General features: G+C 41.5%; 1 protein-coding gene across 1 annotated transcript in view; it reads right to left on the bottom strand.

Moving 5' to 3' along the window:
* LOC126481664 (uncharacterized) overlaps positions 1–3,106 on the bottom strand; it is a 190,132-nt gene extending 187,026 nt beyond the window's left edge. The window contains exon 1 of the mRNA XM_050105592.1: positions 2,935–3,106. Coding sequence (XP_049961549.1) covers positions 2,935–3,024 — 90 coding nt within the window. The 5' untranslated portion in view covers positions 3,025–3,106. The remainder of the gene's footprint in view (positions 1–2,934) is intronic.
* Between the last annotated feature and the right edge of the window lie 19,810 nt (positions 3,107–22,916).

The following is a 22,916-nucleotide window of genomic DNA, read 5'->3' as shown; positions in this document are numbered from 1 at the left end:
GCTTGCCAGATGTCACCTGAAAGCATATAGCCTATCACATTTTAAATGAAGAATTAGAAATGTAAAAATTATCTGCACAAGTGGTGCTACGACAAGACAATGCATGCCCGTGCACATGTGCCATCGCCATGGCAAAATTACACGAACGAAGGTATGAATTGTTGCCACATCTGCCTCATTCATCTGATATGGCTCCGTCAGACTTCCATCTCTTCCCAAAACTGAAAATTTTTCTTGGTGGACAAAGATTCACTTCAAATGAAGAATTGATAGCCGCAGTTGACAACTATTTTGCAGGCCTGGAGGAAACTCATTTGCAAGATGGGATCAATGCACTGGAACATCGTTGGACCAAGTGCATTATTCCACAAGGAGACTATATTAAAAAATAAAGTTTCAGTGATGTAAGTACCTTTATTCTATTCCATTTTGAGTACTTTTCAAACCACCTTCATATGTGGCAAATCTATATATTTTATATTGATGACTGACTACAAAGATAGCATGGAGGTCACTACACAATTTTAACATTCTACTGGAAATACCCTCATAGCCTGCAATTACCACTTTTTTGTGAATTAGGTAAGATCCTCTGGGGTGGTATGGTTGAAACTAATATCTGTAGGTCGTGCCTGCAGTGATTTAATACATCTGTATGTACTATATTTGCCACCCATGTAAGGAAGTAAGAACGAATTTCAATGCATCAACTGTTTTGCCGGGTACTTTTGGGAACTCAGTATTATTCACATTAATACATTTGTTCAATTATTGTTTAACAACCCTCAAATCGATTTATGATTTATTTTTGTCTATAGTGCCTGTGCTTCTTTTAAGTTAGGCTGAAGAATGTTATAACACTGGTGATAATGCAACTTCAACTCTTTATTACAATTTGTCCGTCAAGTTACATAGAACTCTCTCTCACTCTAACACAAGACACTTTAATCCAAAGAGTTATACATTCCCTGTTCTTGCTTCCGCTCAAATTCATCCTTGTTTGTTCTAGGGGTAAACAAAACTCTGCAAATATGTTTAAAAGGAAGCTTAATTTTGCGTCTACACTGTCAACTTAGAAGAAAAGGTTCCCATAATTTTTCTCCAAATACTATGATTAGGTCTTGTTTATGATTTTGTAATACAGTATTTCTCTTCTTTGATGTGAAATTAACAGCTCAGTGTATTTTATTGTTTATGTTTTACCGTCAGCATCACGTAAACCAGTAACTATCACTTTTACATTTAAATCACTGAAGGGGTTGGGACTATCACTAAAATGTCAGTTGCTGTAGCAGTAAGTCCCTGAATCCTCAGTGGGGGCTTCACGGTGGCAAATAATCAAAAGTTGGACACCAACAACTCCAGGTGCCCTCATTCATCACTGTTTCTACACATTTTATGAAGCTTAATATATCCCCTGCTGGTGAGCTGTAAACTATAAGTACTATACAAGCTTGGTGGTTTCTGACACCTATTGGGACACACCATTCAAAGAGCTGGACCTGGTGTTTTCTTGGAACAGACTAAATTAATAAGATCTGTGGCTGGGTCCAAGATGACGCATTTCGTTTTGCTAGTAGCCAATTCATGTGTAACTATATTTATTCCACCTATGTTTTAGATGAATCTGAGCATTTTAGCACTTGTCATAGATAGTTACCAGTACCTATACCCATACTCCACAAGCCAAAGTGTGTGGCAGAGGCTACTTCTGATAGCACTTCCATTTCCCCTTTCCTGTTGTGTTTGCAAGTGACAGCCTATACGGGAAGAATAAGTGTTAGTCAGCCTCTGCACGAGCTCTGCATTGTCTGATCTTGCCACGGTCATTTTACAAGAGGTTTGTGGGAGGAATTAATACAGGGTTTGACTCTCTCTGGAACAAACTAAGAAATTTAACAATAAACATACCCATGATCCACAACACATCTCCTATAATGCCCTCCACTGCAGTCTGGTAGGCATTTCTGCTCTACTTTAAAAAAAAAACCTATTACTCTACCTCATAATGGCTCTGGACTGCCAAGCATATACAGAAGCTGATTCTGCTAATTGATGGGTGTGACTACTATTCCACATCCCTAGACACTCTCCTTCATAATGCTGTTTATTGACACAATAGGTGAATGAATCAATGAATAAATGGATGGATGTCTAACAGTAAAACTGTAGGCTTCTGACAAATTTACTGCCCTCAGCCTAGTATATTTACATTTACATCCTACAAATCACTACAATGCGTGTCTCAAACGAATTTCACATTGGTAAGCACATTCACCTGTGAATACTGAAGCAGAATAAACAAAATGAAAAGCAACATTATGCCACTTTCAATTGAGGCAGGTTAATATAAATTAATGAAATACATTGCATAAAATTTTTTAGTTCGAACTTAAATACACATCCACACACGTTTCAATTTATATTAGTTGAAGCACCTTAAATCATTGTACACACTACTGATTTTGGCATAGATTGAATAATGAAAATAATGCACGTCAGATAACAGTAAAATACTGCATAAGAGGTAAATAACAATAAAACCATACAAATTTATAAACGGGTCGAAATGTAAGGTTCTCTAGTATATGATTCGGGGACTCTCAATCGACTAACTCTCATTTTTTAAAGTCAATCTTGAACAACTTTTCGATAATACTGAGACTGCTGGTGAAGGATGTGTGTTAAAACGATTAATGTCCAGGTATAAACAATTACTTTGTTTTTTGCTAAGTCTAGAGGGGACGTGTAAACTTTATTTTTTCGTTTTGACATTATTCCAAACCAAATAATTAGTGAAACAAATATAAACCTAACAATTTCTAAACTCCCCTTTTATTTTATTTTTCATCCACATTCAACGTTGTTTGCTACATAGTTGCTAGCAACGTCAGTACAAAATTGTATACCGGTGTCTGAAATTTTTGAACTTACCTCTGTCACATTGGAGACCGATTCCGAAACAGGCTGTGCATTTGATGATATGCATAAACAATATAACACCACGATATAAACCAATTTCATGATAGAAAGATTTACAGCTGAAGCAGCGTAGCTACATAGTCTCCCTCCGCTCCCCTCGTGACAACTAACGATACGAACAGGGCGCCGCGAGTATTAAAGTGTGAGTCATTGGCGGTGACGTTACGATGGAGGGGGGCTTGACAGTAGTTGAGCCGCTATTGGCTGTACACCCACTTGTTATTACCTCATGCCTCGAAGCGCTGATGTATATTGTATACTGCGTACTTCGTAATTGTGTGTATGTAAAATGAAGCGCGAGATTATACCGAAGCAAATTATCCTGCTACCACGTAACAACTGTACAGCAGCAGAAAAGAAAACAAACAAGCTGGCGAAAACTTTCATAAGACGAAAAAAGGAAGTTAAAACCATCAGTGTTGTCGCTCTCCAACCATCTACACCAAGGCACAAAACCATTCGGCAACGGATATTGTTCATTAAAACTTAAACTGCTCTGTCATTTCAATAAATGAACAGTGGCTTAGCAATGATGAACTAAAGTGTACCATTTAGATATGAATTGGCAACCAGCTACTGTAGAACAAGTATTAAACATGGTGGCATATGTTAAAAATAGTGTGAACATAATCCATGAAGTTATAGGTGAAGTGGACTGTATATAGAAGCAAAATTTGAAGCTGCAGCCATAATGTTGCCAAACCAGGAAATTATAATAGCTTCAGTATACTGCCCCCCCCCCCAAAAAAAAAATACAATGAAGACCCGGTTGTGGAGCTTCTGGAGAAGCTGATACTCTTGCTATTCAAATACAAAAATTACAGAATACTAATATTTGGCGATATCAATATAGACATTAGGTTTAAGAATAGAAATGTTGATCACTTGCTAAATACATTAAGATCCCTTAACTTCAGTTGCGTAAATGGCAAACCCACAAGACAGGAAGCATGTCTAGATAACATAATTTCTAATTTTCATCTAAACAAACCAGTATTCAACACAATCAAGCTAGGCATTTCAGATCATGAGGGACAATGGTTCAGACAAACACTTAACAATAAAGCAACTGAAATTTCCACAGACTGTAGAAAAATTATAAGGTCAATTAACGAATCAAAGCTAAACAAGTTGATAAGTAAATTGAATTTAATAAAATGGGATAAAAATAATAACCACTGCAGGTGCAAATGAATCTACCAACAAATTTCTAGAACTGTGGACTGAAAATTTTGAAGCATGTTGTCCTAAACACTGCAAGAAAATATCAAAGCAAAATTGTTGCACCAAACCACAAATTTAAAAAGCTGGTATACCTCGCATCTAAGTAGAATAAGAATCATAATGTTACTCTATCATGAAAGGACCAAGCACAATAATGCTAACAAGGAAATGTATATGAAAGTGAAAAAGACTTACAGGTCTGAAACCAAGGCAGCTAAGTGCAAAGCAAATCTTACATATATACTGACATCAGCGAGTGAATGCAAAGCTCCACGGGAAATTATTAAAACAGAAACTAACTGTGATGATAAAGTTAACCAGACGCCAATTGAACCTGATATTCTAAATGTGCATTTTGTCAGTCCTCAGTCAGATAACAGCATAATGGAGAATGTGTGTAAGGCAGAGGCACTGCTGCCAGAAATGAACAGAAAGCAGACAGGCAGCTTTCACTGGACTTGTGCAACTGAGAAGATGCTCAATGAATCAATAGCTACACTCAGTAATTCCAGAGCAGAGGATTACTATGGTCTCTCAAATTATGTTATTAAATATATCAGAAATCAAATTGGAAAGCCACTGACTAAAATAATCAACAAAATTTTAAATGAAGGTAATTATCCAGAATGTTTAAAAATATCTGAAGTTAAATCATTACATAAGAAAGGAGATACAGCATCACCAGATAACTATTGATCACTTATACCCATAATATCAAAATAATAGAATACCGAATGCATAAACAGATGAGTCAATATTTTGAGCATAATGATGTACTCAACTCCTCACAGTATTGCTAAGATCCAGCCTTTCTACAGTCAAAGCAGTTTAGAGTATGGTAGCAAAAATATACAATTGTTTTGGAAATAGAGAAATATCTGTGCAACACTGTTCGACCTCAGGAAAGCTTTTGATATGGTCTCCCACAATATTCTCATAAAAAACCTCTACCACTACGGAGTGAGAGAAAATGTTCTATGCCTAATGCAGTCATACTTGGACAATAGAAAACAGTTAGTTAAGGTAAATAATCAAATGTCAGAATGTCTCCCAGTTGTAAAGGGCGTACCTCAAGGATATCTTCTTGGACCAATCCTTTTCACTATTTATACAAATGATTTACCTGCAGTTGTATCATGTGATGCAGTGCTATATGCTGATGACACTACACTCATCACATGTGATACCAATCTTGAAAATGTGCAACACAGCATGGCAGTGGCAATGGAAAGGTGCACTACTTGGTTTGAGGCAAATATACTGCAGAAGAATGATAGTAAAACTGAAGCTATTGTATTCAATCTGAATGCTCCCAGTCATGATAACAAAACAGTAAAATTATTGGGATTTCATATAGATCAAAAGCTCATCTGGGATACCCATACAGGAAAGATATGTGGCACGTTGGTACGTGCCATATATCTGCTGTATAAGCTGTGGAGCAGTGTCAGTAAAGAACTTCTGTTATATGCATATTCTGCATTCTTCCATTCGCACCTGAGTTATGGAATGCTATTATGGGGGAATTCTGTAGGGTCAAAATTAGTGTTCAAATGGCAAAAAAAGCCTTAACGTGCATAGCAGAACTTAGCCCATATGAATCATGTCGAGATTATTTTACGAAACTAAATATAATGACAGTGTCTGGCCTGCATATTTACAACTGTCTTGTCTTCATCAAAGACAATTTGAGTAAATTTGACTTAAGGAGAACAGTTCATGATCATAACATAAGAAGTGGACATACAATTAATATGCCATATGCTAAGCTTGCAAAGGCACATTCGATTATTTATTTGTCATTCACTGAACAATGCAGTTCTTTTATCTTTTAATTGAACTGTTAGGAAACTTCTTGTTGTTATTGACATTTGCACAAATACGTACTGTTGTATCCATCTTGGATTACTATACTGTAGTTCAGGGCTTCCCACCCTTTTCAGCTGGCGGACCTCTTCTTCAGTCGAAAATCCATGGCGGACCCCTAGTCAGTCAAGAGCACAGTAACTTCACATTTCAGAGCGAAACTCATGGGAACTGAAAGCTTCTTAATGCAAGTGCCATGTTCCCAATGACCCTCCCCCCCCCCCCCCCCAACCCCCGAAGTATGAATAGTCTTTGGTTTAGAGATGACTGAAAACAACTTGAAATTAACGATCCAGTTTGAACTCCCACTGTATCCAGACGCTTACTAATAGATTTACTCCCTTTGTTCAACACACTATAGCCTGATTAAATTACTTGGTAATTATATTTCACACGTTGGAGCTGCCTTCCTCCAAGAGCAATCAACGTCACGTCCAAACTGTTCGCTGTTGACAAGCTGCCGCTTGTGGTCTGTTCACTTCCCTGTTTGGCTACTGTTGTGTAAGGAGCATGCATATTTCGTAACAGTCGTGTGTGTGTGTGTGTGTGTGTGTGTGTGTGTGTGTGTGTGTGTGGTTTTTCGTGAAATCCGAAGAAAAATGTTCAAATGTATGTAAAGTGTATGGGACTTAACCTGCTGAGGTCATCAGTCCCTAGTCTTACACATTACTAACCTAAGTTTAACTTCCGCTAAGGACAACACACACACACACACACACACACACACACACACACACACACACACATACACACACATACTTACATACATACACACACACATGCCCGAGGGAGGACTCGAACCTCCGGCGGGAGCGGCCGCGCAATCCACGACGACATGGCGCCTGAGACTGCGCGGCCATTCCGCGCGGCTGTGAAGAAAAGAGGCAGACCCATGATTCGGGATACGAACACATCACAAAAGAAAAGAGGCCAAGGAATTGCCTTTAAAGAACTATTGTGACATCTGTTGTGCAATGTGTGGGAATACATTCACCCAGTTTACATACGTTTCCAAAACCGGATTTCGTAAGCCGATGTCCCAGTTCTGTTTTTGTTTGGTCAGGTAAACACTTCAAAATCGATTCTGGAAATCTGCTTTTATAAAGCCGTTTTCCAGTTCCACAACCGATTTTCGTGCCCATGTAAATAGCTCGGAAAGTCTAGTTATTTTTACGTCTTTGCGTATCTACTGAACGGCAGCTGTCAGTCCATAGCCGGCAACTAGCAGGCGGCTTTGCAACAATGTACTGTCGGTTGGTAGCTGGCAACTGGCAGGCGGCGTGGCAACAGTCTAGCCGCAGCTGACAACTTCAACTACTACTTGGACACTATATCGTGGCAGTCAACCTCGACTGTAAACAAACTAGGAAAAAAAACAAACAGAGTCTCTTATTTCTATATAAGAAAACAAAGCATTTCACAGAACGTAAGACTTTTTTTCTCAACGGAAACAATTCTGGCAGAGGAGGTTAACCTTTTACAAGATGGCACGTGAAAAGTCCTCATTTGTTTACGCTCACAGTTTGTTGCCACAATATAGCGTCAGAGTAATTGTAATTGAAGTATAGACAGGCCATATTTTTAACTGAAAGGACGGAATATATTATAAAGAAAAGAAATTAGCTTTAGAGATCATTTTAATTTTCGTAACAAAAATATCAATTCCAACAGAATTCAATTAATAATTATTTTGTAAATGAAGACAGAAACAAAATTCCTACAGAGTTATAGTTCACGTACGTTCACTGAGCATCTACAAAGAAAAATGCTTTCTTCTTTACTATAGATGAGTTGGTAGGAATAATAATGGAAACCTAATGTGATGGTTGAGGGTGCTTCTGCTGACACAATTTTGAAAAGTTGGGTTCAATTCTTGACAACTGGAGACGGATGTCTGGTCCCGCATCTAGACAGCTTCGGTACTCAGTTTTGTGGGGAGCATAGATCGAGAATCCAGATTCACACATGTATGTTGTGGCAAATGGAAGAAGTACACCTTTTGCCTTTTCAGCAAGGGGGTAGTATTTCTTGTTATCCAAACGAATCCAAAAGTGTGAGTAACTGTCAATGTCAAAACTTGATTTCAAGGTAGGGTCTGTGGCAATTTCTATCAACAACTCATATTCATTTGATGATAGAATGTTCGTCTTTTTGGATACAGTGAATGGGTTGACCACCCATTCGTATTTTTGCAGCTTCTCATCTTCAGCTGTTGTGAAATAATGCTCCAACAATGACATCAAGCTTCGGAGATGTTCCAGGATTTGATGAAACAAATTCTTCCCAAGTGCAATGTTTTGTTTTTCAAAAACTTCTTGAGAAGAGGAAAACACTCGACCGCCCCCTCCTCGACACTCTCTGCCCAAAAATTGATTTTCCTCTTGAATGCTCGAACTTTGTCGATAGCAGTGACCTTTGTTTCACTTTATCCTTGGAGTGAAATATTCATTTCGTTCATTTTGGAGAAAATATCTGACAAATAGGCAAGTATACACTGCCAATTTTCGTCATTAATAAGGTCTGCTAATTTGGTGTTATGCTCCAAAAAAGGAAAGCTAAGACTTCCAGCCTTACTTCGTACAACCGAGAGAGTGTATTCCCACGTGAGAGCCAACTCACCTGTGTGTGGAGAAGCAGGGAACGATGAAGGCTTCCCATATCTTCACACAGTATTGTGAAAGTCTTGACTTCAACGGCCTTGATTTTATGTAGTTAATGGTTTGAATGGATTCGTCTAAAACTCTTTTGAACGAAACAGGCATTTGTTTCGTAGCTGAAGCGTATCTGTGGAGAGCACAATGACAACTGCTGCAATTCTTGGCGTTTTCTTTTATTTTCGTTATTGCTCCGACTGTAGGACCCGTCATAGCTTTTGCACCATCTGTGTACACATCTATGCAATTAGACCATGAAACTTCGTTAGCCCTTAAAAAATCATCGAATAGACGAAATATTTCAGCATCTGTCGCGTTGGCAGGTAGTGGTCTGCACAATAAGAGGTCCTCCTCAAAACATCCAGAATATTCATAACGGACAAAAGCCAGTAAAATCGCTAATCCTGCAACATCAGTGGATTCATCTATCTGCAGAGAAAATGAATTGTGTTGGATGCGAGAAACAAGAGTGTCTTTCACATCATTTGACATGTCAACAATGCGTCTCTTGGCAGTATTGTTTGATAATGGCAACGAAGATACAAGCTTTACTGCCTTTTCGTCTAGCGTGCAAGAAACAACGCTGAGAAGCACTCTTCCTTTTGAAAAAATCGATGTCTTAAGCCTGGAAATCCGGATGAGTACCTTCAAAACGATGGCGCAATTTAAAAGGAACCATTGAACTGTTCGGAAGGACTCGCGCTCAAATTACACACTGAGCTTTACCCTCCTTTGTCTCCATAAAGCCCATTTCTAAATAGCTTTCGTTGTACTTACGCTTCTTGGTTATTCCACTTGCACAGGATATTGCAATCAATGGAGTACTTGCAGCGTTTTCACGTAATAAATCCGTCTGTGGAGCTTCTTTTGATTGTACTTCCTTTGGTCGTCCTCTCTCCTCATTCATTTCAACTGGAAACTTCCCTTGTTGTGAAGGCGATGGAGAAATTGCACCCTTCTTCAATGATCCTGACTTCAGCCACCGATCCATGTTAGAGGTAATAAACCGGCCAAAGATCGACTTATGAAATAGGTAGTGCACTAACAAAGCAAGTTTAACATTTAATGATGCCTGGGGCCGCATACGTGCCAGCGAGCGCTGTGATTGTCGACAAAGCTCGCTTCGCGCATGCGTAAAAGGTTTCAGCGCATCTAGCGCCGTGAGCCGGCGCACAAACGAACCCCGTATTGTTACGAAATAGTCGATCAGAGAAGCCACATTCTCCCGCAATAAACTGTGTATGCGTTCACACTTAGGGGCCGCAAAGGCTGCTTGGGAATACGACCTGAAGTAAAAGTACACATGTTTTTCACACGAAAAAAAAATTGTGATGAATTTGATTTTCACGTTTTTATTCAATATTTTTACTCATTGTTTTACACGATTTTGCGATAGGTGGCCGCGGACCCCCTAGAAAGAGCCAGCGGACCCCTAAGGGGTCCGGGGACCACACGTTGGGAAGCCCTGCTGTAGTTAATAACATTTGTCATATCGAAGTTTATATTATTATTGTTATTATTATTGTGTTAACACTGACAACACCAACTGCGTGTAAATACGCTCAACGGTGGAATAAAACATTTGTATTTGTAATGTTTTTTGCGTTACACTGATGGACGCAGCGAGTGAAGAATGAATGATTTCTTACAGGCCTCCGTACGAACTTTCAGTAGCAATTTCGTGTTCTCTGTTTTTAGACAATATTCGTAGATTTCAGTCTGAAGATAGTTTTTTTACTAGATTTCGCCCGAGATATTACTCTTGTTTTAGCAGTGTCTGCTAACCAAGATGTTTAACCAGTTATCCGACTTCCGCGCGAAGCAGACACGTCAGTAAGAAATTCACGTCGCCCATCAGTGCAGACGCTGCACGCCTATTGTCATTCCCTTTTTTTCTCGCACTTGGAAACGTAGTGAGTGAAAAACGATTGCCTGTGTGCCTCCTTTACTGTATACGAGCGGCGATCGAAAAGTTTCTAGCCCGAGATAGTTATCGTTATGTCTCGCACTAACAACACCACCCACTTATACTGTGACCCTTTGTGGGCATGCAAGTCAGACTGCGCGAGTCCAGCTTCGTTAGTTTTGCCGCTAGGATGCATTGTATACCGTAGTGTAAGCAAAATGGCGAATATCAAGAGAATCAAGAACTGTGCTTTGATTGAATATCTTCATTTGAAGGGAATGACGCCCAAGGAAATTGCGGGGGACATGCAGAATACACTTAAGGAGAGTGCTTCGTCTTACGCAACAGTGAAAAACTAGATGTCCGACTACAAACATGGAACAATGAGTGTAGAATATGCGCCAAGGAACGGAAGACATGTCACAGTTGAAATTGATGAAACAGTGACTGCAATTCACGATACGATTTGTAGGATCGTCGAACAACATTGCAGCAAATTGAAACCACATTTGGAATTTCCCATGAGCGTGCTCGTGACATTGTTGTGAATATTTTTGGAATGCGAAAAGTTTCATCTCGGTGGGTCCAGAAAGACTTGAATGCAGATCGGAGACGGGAGCGTGCGCACTGTTGTGAAGAAATCGTCCGCCAATTTGAAGTGGATGAAGATGACTTTTTTGCAAGGTATGTGACAATGGACCAAACGTAGGTTCACAAAACAACACCCCAAAAAAATTCCAGGTGCAAAAATCAACCGGTAAGATGCGAGGTGACGGCATCGGTCTTCTGGGATGCACAAAGGATTACTTGCGAAAGGGCGTAACCGTCAATGCATCATATTAGTGCACCCTCCTACGCCTTTTGAGACAAGAGAAAAAGGCGCGGAAAACTGGTGCGCGGAGCTCTTTATCGCCAAGACAAGGCGCCGGCGCACAAAGCCCTCGCAACACTGGAAACTGCGTGACAACAGGTTCGGATTGTTACGTCATCCACCATATTCTCCAGATTTGGCTTCATCAGACTTTTTTCTTTTTCCAAACCCGAAAAAAAGACCTCGAAGGATGACTATTTGACAATGATGATGCAGTGATCGATGCTGTGAACGCTTGGTTGGACTCGAAATCGAAGACCTTTTATTTGATGGTTTGGAGAAGTTACCTGAGCGTGCCTGCAAGTGTATTTGTATTCACTGGTATGATATTGAAAAATAAATTGGCATTACGAAATTTCTGTCATTATTTGTTAGGCTAGAAACTTTTCGACCTCCCTCGTACTGTTCTTACCGCGAGAACAGTTCTTACGTTGGCGACAGCAGAACAGTGCAGCAGCCTGTATCAAATGCTGGTTCTCACAAACTACTCAACAGCGTTTCGTGAAACGATCGACTTCTAGGGATTCTAAGCTCACGGAGTATTTCCGTAACACTCTTGCATTACCCAACCGCGAAGAAGCAAACCTAGCAACACGTCTATGAACTGCTTTGACGTCTTCGTTTACACCGACCTGCTGCGGATAACACTCTGGGGTATCCAAAATTGGGTCGCGCGAGTTTCTTATACCCAGTGTCCTTTATGGGTGTTTAACTGGCTCAGAACTCCCAAAAAAAATTCGTAGTCAACCATTCGCCATCTCTAAAATTGAATCTGTATGGTCGTTCCGTTTCGTTTCATAATCTTACTCCTCGATATTTAATCGACGTGACAGCCAATCTACGTGGCATTAATACATAAACGGTTGCTGTTCTCACAACTCATCAGTATATCTATATGTGTATGTGAGAGTAGTGGGCAATAGCGTTGGCAAACGGCCCATACACGGCCAGTATTACTACGGTATAAAATAATGATGTGCAATAATATTGAACTTCTTCCTAGAATGTTCAATAAAAATGTGCAATATTTTAATAGTGTTTGAAATTGTGAACGTCCAGGATGCTGCTGCTGTGGCAATTGCTCTACTTGAGGCGGAACGAGATAAATGTCTATCACAATGTTTTACTTGATGGTCCAACATCTGATACATTAAGGTGGTTGTAGCTATACTTGTTCTTAAACGAGTTCTTTTAGAACATTTTTTCCTTGTATCTGTAGGTTAGCGTCTCTGTCTTTCGTGAGCAAGAACGCAGAAAAATAATGCTTCATTTTCCAGTTTTATATTTATCAGTTCTAACATCTCACAATGCCTGCAGTGATTTATACATTTCGATGCATTCTAATATGAATAACCTTTCTTCTTGTTTTGAACTCATTTCAGGAGATGAGCAGGTATTATCAATACTGCCCACAACGGCACAATATTTCTCATATAACGCAATACATTTCAAAAGTTTTCGATATATTCTGTGCAACTGCTGAATCTCTCAACCTAACACTTGCACATTTAATATTTTTGGACAGGCGGTAATACTGAGCATAAAGAATGACTGTCTACGTAGGGATCGTTTACATCTCTGGCACCAACATGGGTTTTGCCAAGGTTATTTAAAAGGGGGTTTTGCTTACCCTGTGTTTATCGCGGCAGGCAGTGCCAGTAAATTTGCACAGTCGTTAACGAGCTGTCGTCGTTCTTAAATAGTTATATGGATTGGCCTCGCAAGTTTTCGGAAATAGTAGCTGGTACATGGGTGAATTTAGCTATTTGCCACCCGCATGCACAGAAAAATACTTCCGCCCCTCATTTCGACAGACCAGGCAACTTACATCTCTACGTAACTGAATACTACGACTGCTACTACTACTATTAATCAGTACTATTTTTCTGGGGGAACGCTGGGGGATGCGTACCGCTAAACTTTTCATCGACTAAGCAGTTTTTTTACGATGTTGAGAACTTGGAAGAGTGCCTAAGATTTATTTCATAGACGTAAATTTTTTATTTCATTTTTTCGTGTTGGTAATTGCAATACGAACGATACCAGTGCAGTTTTTGGTGGGAAAAGCGATGTCATTGACTGTTTTAAGCATTTCGAAGCTGCGGTAACCGTTCTCGACAACTGAATCGCTGGCAGCCAGTTCGACAAACATGTAATGTAATGCCCTATTAGTGGGCGATGGTAGTGCTAAACGGATATGCGTACGCTCAAACGCCGAGCTACCGATAGATGTCTCTGCGGTCCCGCTACCATGATCCTTCGCGAGTCATTGCCATCTTTGTTTTGTTGTTCTTTATTCGTTTGTGTTTGCTGTTACGTTCTTGTCGGTTGTGCGAAGTTTTACAGTGTGTCCTGTCTTTCGTTGCAACTTGTAAGTTAAGTTGAAGGTGAGAGATGAGCAGAAAACTAACAAACTATTTTACTTGTTCTCCTGCTATAGTAATGTCAACTGAAGAGTCCGATACCATTTTTTATTCTTTTTTAGTTCGACATGTTGATGACGTCATGGTTAAAAGCAGACGGATTTCATCCCATGCTTCAGTTATAAGTAATTTTCGCTGCATTATATCCATGTCGGAGTACCCTGAAACTTTTTTTAGAAAAATTAGGCACTGCTATTAATAATAATAATAAATAATAATTACGAGCGTATTGAGCTCGCCACACCCAAGCCAGGAAAGGCTTGTTTAGCACGTGCTTTCTTTGTAGCAAATTTTCGATTACATAGTCAGTCTAGTTGCTGTGTTATGCGAGAACTCAGGGAGACGGCGTCAAGACTGTTGGCTCTATCTTGCGGCACGGATGACCGAAAATAATTCCTATGTCTTTTGAGGAGTTTGAAAGAGCGATCAGCTGGACAACTAGTTGCAGCGGTTGACAAAAATATTTGTATTGCAGTCTCCAAATTAGGAAAGAGTTCTTGAGCGTGGTTTTCACGCAATACTGTTTACAAAGTACTTAGAGAGGAGGTTTTCCAAAACGGCAGGGAAGACGATTGGCGAATGAAGCGCTGGGTGTTTGCGACTGATGGCGATTGGGATGAATTTCTTTTTTTTTCAATTTTTTCTTTTTTTTCTTTTGCTTTTATCAAATTTCAGAAGCAAGTCCTCGGATGGGCGACGCCAGCTGGGAACGCCCGTGTCCTTGGAGTGAGCCAGGTGCCAGGTATGAGGACCAGTCCCAACCGCACTAGGGTGGCGTTTGTGGCACTGACGGCGCGCACCCCTCAACTGCTGGGAGTGAGAGGCCAATGTATGACGTCCCATGCCCCAGATTAGGCAAACTATAAATTCAGAAATAATTTTCCACGATATTGAGCAATTATACACTACTGGCCATTAAAATTGCTACACCAAGAAGAAATGCAGATGATAAACGAGTATTCATTGGACAAATGTATTATACTAAAACTGACATGTGATTCCATTTTCACGCAGTTTGGGTGCATAGATCCTGAGAAATCAGTGCCCAGAACAACCACCTCTGGCCATAATAACGGCCTTGATACGCCTGGGCATTGAGTCAAACAGAGCTTGGATGGCCTGTACAGGTACAGCTGCCTATGCAGCTTCAACACGATACCACAGTTCATCAAGAGTAGTCACTGGCGCATTGTGACGAGCCAGTTGCTCGCCCACCACTGACCAGACGTTTTCAATTGGTGAGAGATCTGGTGAATGTGCTCGCCAGGGCAGCAGTCGAACATTTTCTGTACCCAGAAAGGCCCGTACAGAACCTGAAACATCCTGCTGAAATGTAGGGTTTCACAGGGATCGAATGAAGGGTAGAGACACGGGTCGTAACACATCTGAAATGTAACGTCCACTATTCAAAGTGCCGTTAATGCGAACAAGAGGCGACCGCGACGTATAACTAATGGCACCCCATACCATCACACCGGGTGATACGCCAGTACGACGATGACGAATACACGCTTCCAATGTGCGTTCACCGCGATGTCGCCAAACACGGATGCGACCACCATGATGCTGTAAACAGAACCTGGATTCATCCGAAAAAATGACGTTTTGCCATTCGTGCACCCAGGTTCGTCGTTGAGTACACTATCGCAGACGCTCCTGTCTGAGATGCAGCGTCAAGGGTAACCGCAGCCATGGTCTCCGAGCTGATAGTCCATGCTGCTGCAAGCGTCGTCGAACTGTTCGTGCAGATGGTTCTTGTCTTGCAAACGTCCCCATCTGTTGACTCAGGGATCGAGACGTGGCTGCACGATCCGTTACAGCCATGCGGATAAGATGCCTGTCATCTCGACTGCTAGTGATACGAGGCCGTTGGGATCCAGCGCGGCGTTCCCTATTACCCTCCTGAACCCACTGATTTCATATTGGATCTCGACCAACGCGAGCAGCAATCGCGATAGGCTACAATCCGACCTTTATCAAAGTCGGAAACGTGATGGTACGCATTTCTCCTCCTTACACGAGGCATCACAACAACGTTTCACCAGGCAACGCCGGTCAACTGCTGTTTGTGTATGAGAAATCTTTTAGAAACTTTCCTCATGTCAGCACGTTGTAGGTGTTGCCACCGGCGCCAACTTTGTGTGAGTGCTCTGTAAAGCTAATCCTTTGCATATCACAGCATCTTCTTCCTGTCATTTAAATTTCGCGTCTGTAGCACGTCATCTTCGTGGTGTAGCAATTTTAATGACCAGTAGTATTTATCATATGTAAAAGAAAGTCTACTGACAGTCAAGGTATAACGTTATTACAATGAAAAACTATTATCTGTAACATAATTATTATTATTATCTTTGTTATTTTTGGTATTGGCGTGAAACAAAAACGCCAGACATTCTCTTGCTTGTTCTTGTTCGGATAGGACACCATTGTGCGCCGTCTACGTAATAACGTGTGTACATGTTTTATTATTTGAGCAGTGAGCTCTAGTACATGTCTTGAGTATTGCTGTTGTTAATTTTAGCTGTAACCTGCACCACATATCCCGTTTGCTTGTTCCATCATTTTTAAAAGAACTTCAGACGCCGCGCCGGCAGCAAGCTGAACATCGCTGGACGGCGACAATTGACCGCCATTAAGCGGCAATTTCAAATGGTTCAAATGGCTCTGAGCACTATGGGACTCAACTGCTGTGGTCATCAGTCCCCTAGAACTTAGAACTACTTAAACCCAACTAACCTAAGGACATCACACACATCCATGCCCGAGGCAGGATTCGAACCTGCGACCGTAGCAGTCGCACGGTTCCGGACTGCGCGCCGAGAACCGCGAGACCACCGCGGCCGGCACGGCAATTTCAAATTACCGTAATTATTATCCCGTTCTTTCCAATGGCGACTCTGGAGATCGGCGATATAATTTCCTTCATCCATGATCTGACATTTTCAAAGTACTTAACGATATATTAAGACGATTTATGCTACGTGCAAAAGGACACAGAGTTGACCTGCACTAAGACGTAATTAAATCTCACGTAGGTCCTTACGTATTGAAAATGGTGAAATACTTTTTTGTATGTGTATCTAGTATATAACGATTAACTGTTTTAGAGCATGAATTTGTCTAAGTAATTTCAGTAATTATACGGGATCCCACGCTACATTTTCGTGTCAGTAAAATCTAAGAACGATCCGTGCCTTCGCATATCTTTGCAGTGGAACCCAAAATCAAATTAAAAATAAAAATAAACTACAGATTAAATTAAATAAAATAATAAAACACACTCATTAATATGTTATAGATAGATGTACGACAACTTGCGCTGGCGCCCTTTGCCCGTGGGACCAGAATAATAGAAAATAGACATAATTTCAAACATACTTTCTTAGTAATATTTGTTTTTTGTGGTTTTATGTGTGTGTATGTATCCATAATTTGTATACTAACCAGAACCCAAACTTCTTTTACATGAAAATTACGAGCATCTAAGGAATGTTATATGGATGTGAAGAAAACCGATCCTGAGATATAGGAAAAAGAGAGTTGCCAAGCTGAAAATAAACCAATACCGAATACAGTAATGAAAGTAAGGACTACCATGCATACTACCCAGTTGTTGCACTAAAGTTTGACAAAAAAAATGGTTCAAATGGCTCTGAGCACTATGGGACTTAACATCTTAGGTAATCAGTCCCCTAGAACTTAGAGCTACTTAAACCTATCTAACCTAAGGACATCACACACAGCCATGCCCGAGTCAGGATTCGAACCTGCGACCGTACGCGGTCGCGCGGTTCCAGACTGTAGCGTCTAGAACTGCTCGTCCACCTCGGCCGGCGGTGTCTGGATACTTTTGATCACATGGTGTAGATGAAAAAAGACTGGAAGAAGTGATCACTGTACATTTTATAGGAATTATACAGTATTAAGCAGTAAACTGCAATGAAGTCGACATTTAGACAATATCCAATGGAAAATAAAAACTGTATTATTTATTGTGAAAAAAACTGTATTATTTATTGTGGAACAGTTTATACGCCATTTCAATAAAAAATTTCCGTGAGCATTTTGCTGGTTTATTTAGATGTAGACTTACGTTCCAAAACGTTATCACCACCAAAGGAGTAGCATTTTAGTGCACCTTTGAAACACAATACAGCAGCAATTCTAAGTAGCATTTATTCTACAAGTCCTTAATAGGTTTCCGAAAGAACGTGGCATCATATGTCTACGCGCAAGTCATGTAGTTCCCGTGAAAATCGGCCCCCGGTCATTTGTGGGCATGCAACTGGAGCCCTATAGCGTCCCAGACGTGTTCCATCGGGTTCAGATCACGCGAATTTGGTGGCGAAGACATCAACGTGAGTTCGCTAACGTGATCCTTATTCCACCGTAGCACGATTCTGATCTTGTGACACGGACAGTTATCCTACCGGATGATCCATCGTCGCCTGGGATGATGAAGCATAAAGGAGTGTTGGTGGTCCGAAGTAATGATCATGTTGCTCACAGTAGTCGCGGTGCCTTCGATTACTGACACAGGGAACCCCACGTGAATGTCCCCCAAAGCCTAATACTAAACCCACCTGCCTGTGTCCGTAGTGCAGTGCGTGTTTCGAGCACCTGGTCGCCGGGATGACGTATCCAGACATTATCATTGACCTGGTGTAACATGAAACTTGAGTCATCCAACCAGGCGACATGTTTCCATTCATCTATGGTCTAATCTCGACGATCCTGTGCCCGTTGGAATTGTGATTATATTAAATAAATTCTTTACTTCATTTCTAAACCCTCATCCCGACGATGTCCCAGCTAGATACGGCAACCCTTGGTATGAGGAGGCGCAACCGCAGGTTGTTGCGCAAGTGTCCGCCGGCCGGCGTTTGGAGCTGTATAAGGCATCATGTAAGACAAATAAAATACCAAATAAGCAGCAACCAGTCGCCAAATCATGTTTTATTTATTTATGATTTTGCGACTGGTTGCTGCTTATTTGGTAATTTTGTGGTTTACGGTCACTGCACAACTTGGGAACCACATGAAGCTTACCATTCAAATAAAATACCGACTTATCCCGTACAAAACTTTCGGGTGTCTGCAGCTATTGGGGCACAGCCACAAATAGTTAAATTCCAGGTGCAGGTGACCTGAAATTTAGGGAAGGAGCGATCAAATGCACTTTCCTAGTAGTAACAGATTTATCAGTAGCTTGTATCCTGGGCTGTGATTTTCTGAGGAACAGAAACGCAATTAACACACATTAAAAGGTTGATACACTACAAATACAAATACAATACAGTACAAATGGCAAAGGGAAGCACTCTTGCTCTATACAGACACTTGAGTAATCTACTTGACCTCACCTCAAGCAATAAAACCACTGGCTGAGGACATTTAAAATCATACCAAAACATTCAGGTGAGTAATGTCCTAAAATTCAATCAGGAATACGTAAAATAAAACTTCTGGCGTCAGATATTAAACGTGAAAGCAACATACACATTGCTTAAGAAACAAGGGTTCACAGTCGAGCAGCTACATAGTCAACATTTTTCCACTTACCCAGTTAGTAATAAAGGCTACTAGACATTAGAGGTCAGTAGCGACCACTCTAAGCTATACCCAAAGCCACTGGAGCTGGACGCTGACAATTTGTTGACTCCGACAAGCCTGACGTCAATTAGAACTTTGCCAATAGGCCTTTCTGATAAACTATGAATCGGGGCCGGTTGTTACTTACACTGTGTTTTCGGTTTAAGGCGAAGAGCAGTTACCTTCATTGTATTTGTGTCTGTCTGTTCAACATCTGTATCTGCCCTTTTTAGAGATGCCCATTCTTCTTCCACTGATCTGCCTAGTTTGGTGTTCATTATCGCATCCTTAGCAAACTTCAAATGCGTCTCATCATACCTCAGTACTTCAGTATCACACTTCTTTCCACAATGCGTCCTGGCTAGCCTCTTAAACGTCGGCCTACTTTGCATCATCACTAAATTGTGGTCTGAGCATATATCTCCTCCTGGGTACATCTTACAATCAAATATCTGATTCTGGAATCTCTGTCTGACAGCTCGAACCTTCCTGTATCTTCAGGTCTTTTCCAAGTATACCTCCTCCTCTTGTAACTCTTGAACAGAGTGTTCACTATTACCATCTGAAATTTATTCCAGAGCTTAATTAGTCTTTTTCCTCCCTCATTCCTACTGCCAAGCCCATATTCTCCCATAACTAGAGATTCTGAGGGGCAATCCCGCAGTGGTGCTTGTAATTCCACATTGGAAGAATTAACAAAAAAAGTCCCGCAGAACACTTAATACGTCACGCATTCCGTTAATTTTCACATTCCACCAATCACATTGTTCTTTCATATGCCACAGGAACCATCAGTCAACTTATCAGCACAGCATCTCTGTGTGACTACGTGCAAATGAGTGTGTGTGGCTGGGGCTCTCGTCACGTAGACCAGTCGCCTGGTGCAAGTCTTCTTTGCTGACGCCACTTCGGTGACTTGCGTGTCGATGAGGATGAAATTATGATGAAGATAACACAACATCAATCACCGACTGGAGAAAATCTTCAACCCGACCAGGAATCGAACCCAGACCCCTCAAATGGCTTTCTGCCGCGCTGACCACTCAGTTATGGAGACGGACGACTATGTACTATAGCATTTGCTGTCAGGTGGAAATGAAAGAGAAAGAAATACAGCGTAAGTATATTTTAGGCAAGGTGAAAATAGCGCCAGTACAGTTCCTACGAAAAGTTGATCGATTAGTCTGTTATGCGTGGGATACGGAGGGGAATTTCTCTTGTTTGCTTGGAGCGGGAATGTGAGAGGGAAAACGCGGACACTTGCGCAACAACCTGCGGTTGCGCCTCCTCATACCAAGGGTTGCCGTATCTAGCTGGGACATCGTCGGGATGAGGGTTTAGAAATGAAGTAAAGAATTTATTTAATATAATCACAATTCCAACGGGCACAGGATCGTCGAGATTAGACCATAGATGAATGGAAACATGTCGCTTGGTTGGATGACTCAAGTTTCATGTTACACCAGGTCAATGATAATGTCTGGATACGTCATCCCGGCGACCAGGTGCTCGAAACACGCACTGCACTACGGACACAGGCAGGTGGGTTTAGTATTAGGCTTTGGGGGACATTCACGTGGGGTTCCCTGTGTCAGTAATCGAAGGCACCGCGACTACTGTGAGCAACATGATCATTACTGCGGACCACCAACACTCCTTTATGCTTCTTCATCCCAGGCGACGATGGATCATCCGGTAGGATAACTGTCCGTGTCACAAGATCAGAATCGTGCTACGGTGGAATAAGGATCACGTTAGCGAACTCACGTTGATGTCTTCGCCACCAAATTCGCGTGATCTGAACCCGATGGAACACATCTGGGACGCTATAGGGCTCCAGTTGCATGCCCACAAATGACCGGGGGCCGATTTTCACGGGAACTACATGACTTGCGCGTAGACATATGATGCCACGTTCTTTCGGAAACCTATTAAGGACTTGTAGAATAAGTGCTACTTAGAATTGCTGCTGTATTGTGTTTCAAAGGTGCACTAAAATGCTACTCCTTTGGTGGTGATAACGTTTTGGAATGTGAGTCTACATCTAAATAAACCAGCAAAATGCTCACGGAAATTTTTTATTGAAATGGCGTATAAACTGTTCCACAATAAATAATACAGTTTTTATTTTCCATTGGATATTGTCTAAATGTCGACTTCATTGCAGTTTACTGCTTAATACTGTATAATTCCTATAAAATGTACAGTGATCACTTCTTCCAGTCTTTTTTCATCTACACCATGTGATCAAAAGTATCCGGACACCGCCGGCCGAGGTGGACGAGCGGTTCTAGGCGCTACAGTCTGGAACCGCGCGACCGCGTACGGTCGCAGGTTCGAATCCTGACTCGGGCATGGATGTGTGTGATGTCCTCTAAGTTCTAAGTTCTAGGGGACTGATGACCTCAGAAGTTAAGTCCCATAGTACTCAGAGCCATTTGAACCATTTTTATCCGGACACTACCCCCCCCAAAACATACGTTTTTCATATTAGGTGCACTGTGCTGCCACCTACTGCCGGGTACTCCACATCAGCGACCTCAGTAGTCATTAGACATTGTGAGAGTGCAGAATGGGGCGCTCCGCAGAACTCATGGACTTCGAACGTGGTCAGGTGATTGGGTATCACTTGTGTCATACGCCGGTGCGCGAGATTTCCACACTCCTGTTTCCGATGTGATAGTGGAGTGGAAACGTGAAGGGACACATACAGCACAAAAGCGTATAGGCCGACCTCGTCTGTTGACTGACACAGACCGTCGACAGTCGAAGACGGTCGTAATTTGTAATAGGCAGACATCTATTCAGACCATCACACAGGAATCCCAAACTGCATCGGGACCCACTGCAAGTACCACGACAGTTAGGCGGAAGGTGAGAAAACTTGGATTTCACGGTCGAGCGGCTGCTCATAAGCCACACATCACGCCGGTAAATGGCAAAGGACGATCGCTTGGTGTAAGAAGCGTAAACATTGGACGATTGAACAGTAGAAAAACGTTGTGTGGAGTACGAATCACCGTACACAATGTGGTGATCCGATGGCAGGGTGTGAGTATGGCGAATACCTGGTTAACATCTGCCAGCGTGTGAAGTGTCAACAGTAAAATTCGGAGGCAGTGGTGTTATGGTCTGGTCGTGTTTTTCATGGAGGGGCTTGCACCTCTTGTTGTTTTGCTTGGCACTATCACATCACAGGCCTACATTGATGTTTTAAGCACCTTCTTGCTTCCGACTGTTGAAGAGCAGTTCGGGAATGGCGATTGCATCTTTCAACACCATCGAGCACCTGTTCATATTGCACGGCCTGTCGTGGAATGGTTACACGACAATAACATCCCTGTAATGGACTGGCCTGCACAGAGTCCTACAGTACACCTTTGGGATGTTTTGGGACG

Source organism: Schistocerca serialis, chromosome 5, assembly GCF_023864345.2.
Source record: "Schistocerca serialis cubense isolate TAMUIC-IGC-003099 chromosome 5, iqSchSeri2.2, whole genome shotgun sequence".
NCBI lineage: Eukaryota > Metazoa > Arthropoda > Insecta > Orthoptera > Acrididae > Schistocerca > Schistocerca serialis.
The sequence above is the reverse complement of the archived record's forward strand: the minus strand, read 5'-3'. Positions and strand labels throughout refer to the sequence as shown.